General features: G+C 43.8%; 1 protein-coding gene across 1 annotated transcript in view; it reads right to left on the bottom strand.

Moving 5' to 3' along the window:
* Nucleotides 1–1,882, bottom strand: part of SEC23B (Sec23 homolog B, coat complex II component) — a 26,498-nt gene that overhangs the window by 2,489 nt on the left and 22,127 nt on the right. The window contains exon 18 of the mRNA XM_019516138.1: nt 133–198. Coding sequence (XP_019371683.1) covers nt 133–198 — 66 coding nt within the window. The remainder of the gene's footprint in view (nt 1–132; nt 199–1,882) is intronic.

Consider the following 1,882-nt stretch of genomic DNA (forward strand, 5'->3'; position numbering starts at 1 on the left):
ACACATCCCACAGGAATAAAGCAAGCTATTGCTCATCATCCTAATACCATGTAAATAGAAAGGAAACAGAATGGGAGGGGAGAATGTATGTTTTGCTTCTTCCTCAAACACAAATAGGTCTCAATGACTTACCTGTCCCCAGGCATAGAGGTTATTGTGTGTCTGTGAGGGGTTCACTTTTGATAAGAGGAACCGAGCCTATGAGAAAAACAAGATGTTACAAAAGTAATTTTAAAAATAAATATCAGTTAGCTGCCTCAGGATCCAACATCATAGATAGTCTGCTTAGTTCCTGCATTGCTTCACTTTTCTAAAGAGAATTTTCTAATTTAACTTGGTTATTAATGTTCAAATCCAATTCCTGTTTATGGGTATCACCAGAGCAGCCATACAATACAATGATTTTCTTCTCCTGATCGCTGCAATAGCTAAATTTGACTGAAGTTTTTTGGTTATCAACATTTGCTACTATCTGACATGGCTATTATTCAGCTGTTACAGAGAGAGAGAAGAGAATGAGAGGTGGATAAAGCTAAAATAAATTCTTTATTCCCAGACACCCATGGCATATGTATTACATGACTCAGTGCAACAAGAGTAGGCAAGAGACTTCCTGTTTTGAATGCTGGCACATCCTGTAGAATAAGGAACAGACCTCTAAGCTACTATGACCCACAAGGGACAAAGGAACCTGCTCTGCTAGTACAGCAAGTTTTCAGTTCCTTTAAAAGAGGCAATCTTCTGCATCCTAGTGGCAAATATGCTTAGCACTGCTGTGGGAGGCAGGCCACAAGCTTGTCCTTCTGGTAAGGAGTTCCATCTCCTGGGCTTATGTTCCCTCACCTGCTGCATATCTGGGTTAGTTCAGCATGACAGTGTGACAACATGACATCCATTTCAAAACAAAAACCAAAAAGGTTTCTTTGAGGGTGAGCATCCCTTTGCTGCACCAAGCAATGGTGGCTGAGATCTTCAGTACCACAGTGTTTTCACTCTGATGTTCCCACTAGGCCAGTGGTTTTCAACCTTTTCAGAGTCGTGGCACCTCTCCACCACTTCTTTGAATGTGGTGACACCCATGGCTGAGAACTTCAATTTATTTCAGTGCTTCTCAACCAGGTGCTGCTGTCTCCAGTTAAAACTGCCCCATGTTCCTGCTGCAAATCCAGACTGGGAAGGGCTGTTACATACACATGCTCCTCCTGCATTAGGGCTTTCTAATCAGCTTAAAATAGCAGCAGCTGCCTCATGATGTAGCTCTTTCTGGTCTGGTGCCCCGTATGCTTCCCTCAAAAACAGGTTTACAGGACAACCGTCCTACTCACCTCTGTTTCTGCAAGAAAGAGCGTAGGAGGGGCTGGACTGGGAAGGGTTACAGCCAAGCCAGCTCCTGCCTGCAAAAGGCTAATAAGAGAGCCCTAATGGAGCAGGAGTGTGCAGGGGATAGTATTACCTGGCTGCCACTGAGATGGCAGCCCCTGCATCAAAACACCCCAAGTGAGAAGCACTGCACTAGGTCCTGAGAAGAATGCTTTGGAGAGACTCGCAACCAGGAATATCCGTGCCAGGACATTCAACACCATGTCACTGATTTGGTCCCTGAATAGTGACTACTATTTTCCTATTCCAGCAACAAATGAGTCAGTTGCAGATACTATACAGTGAATACCCAACTAAAATGGGACTAACTAGGACCTGTCTAGTAACTTGAGAGAGCGCAATTATTTGTCACCTCTCTCAGAGGAGAAAGGACAAAGTCAAAAAGAAGAGCTACAGTGACACAGTCTTGACTGGTTCAGGAACCACATAAACAGTCTATGTTTATCAAAGAATGACAGCTTCCTATAGGGGTGTAGGTTGTAGCCATGTTGGTCTAAGGACA

The sequence above is a fragment of the Gavialis gangeticus genome, unplaced genomic scaffold (assembly GCF_001723915.1).
Source record: "Gavialis gangeticus isolate Ggan-Ray unplaced genomic scaffold, GavGan_comp1, whole genome shotgun sequence".
Classification (NCBI taxonomy): Eukaryota; Metazoa; Chordata; order Crocodylia; family Gavialidae; genus Gavialis; species Gavialis gangeticus.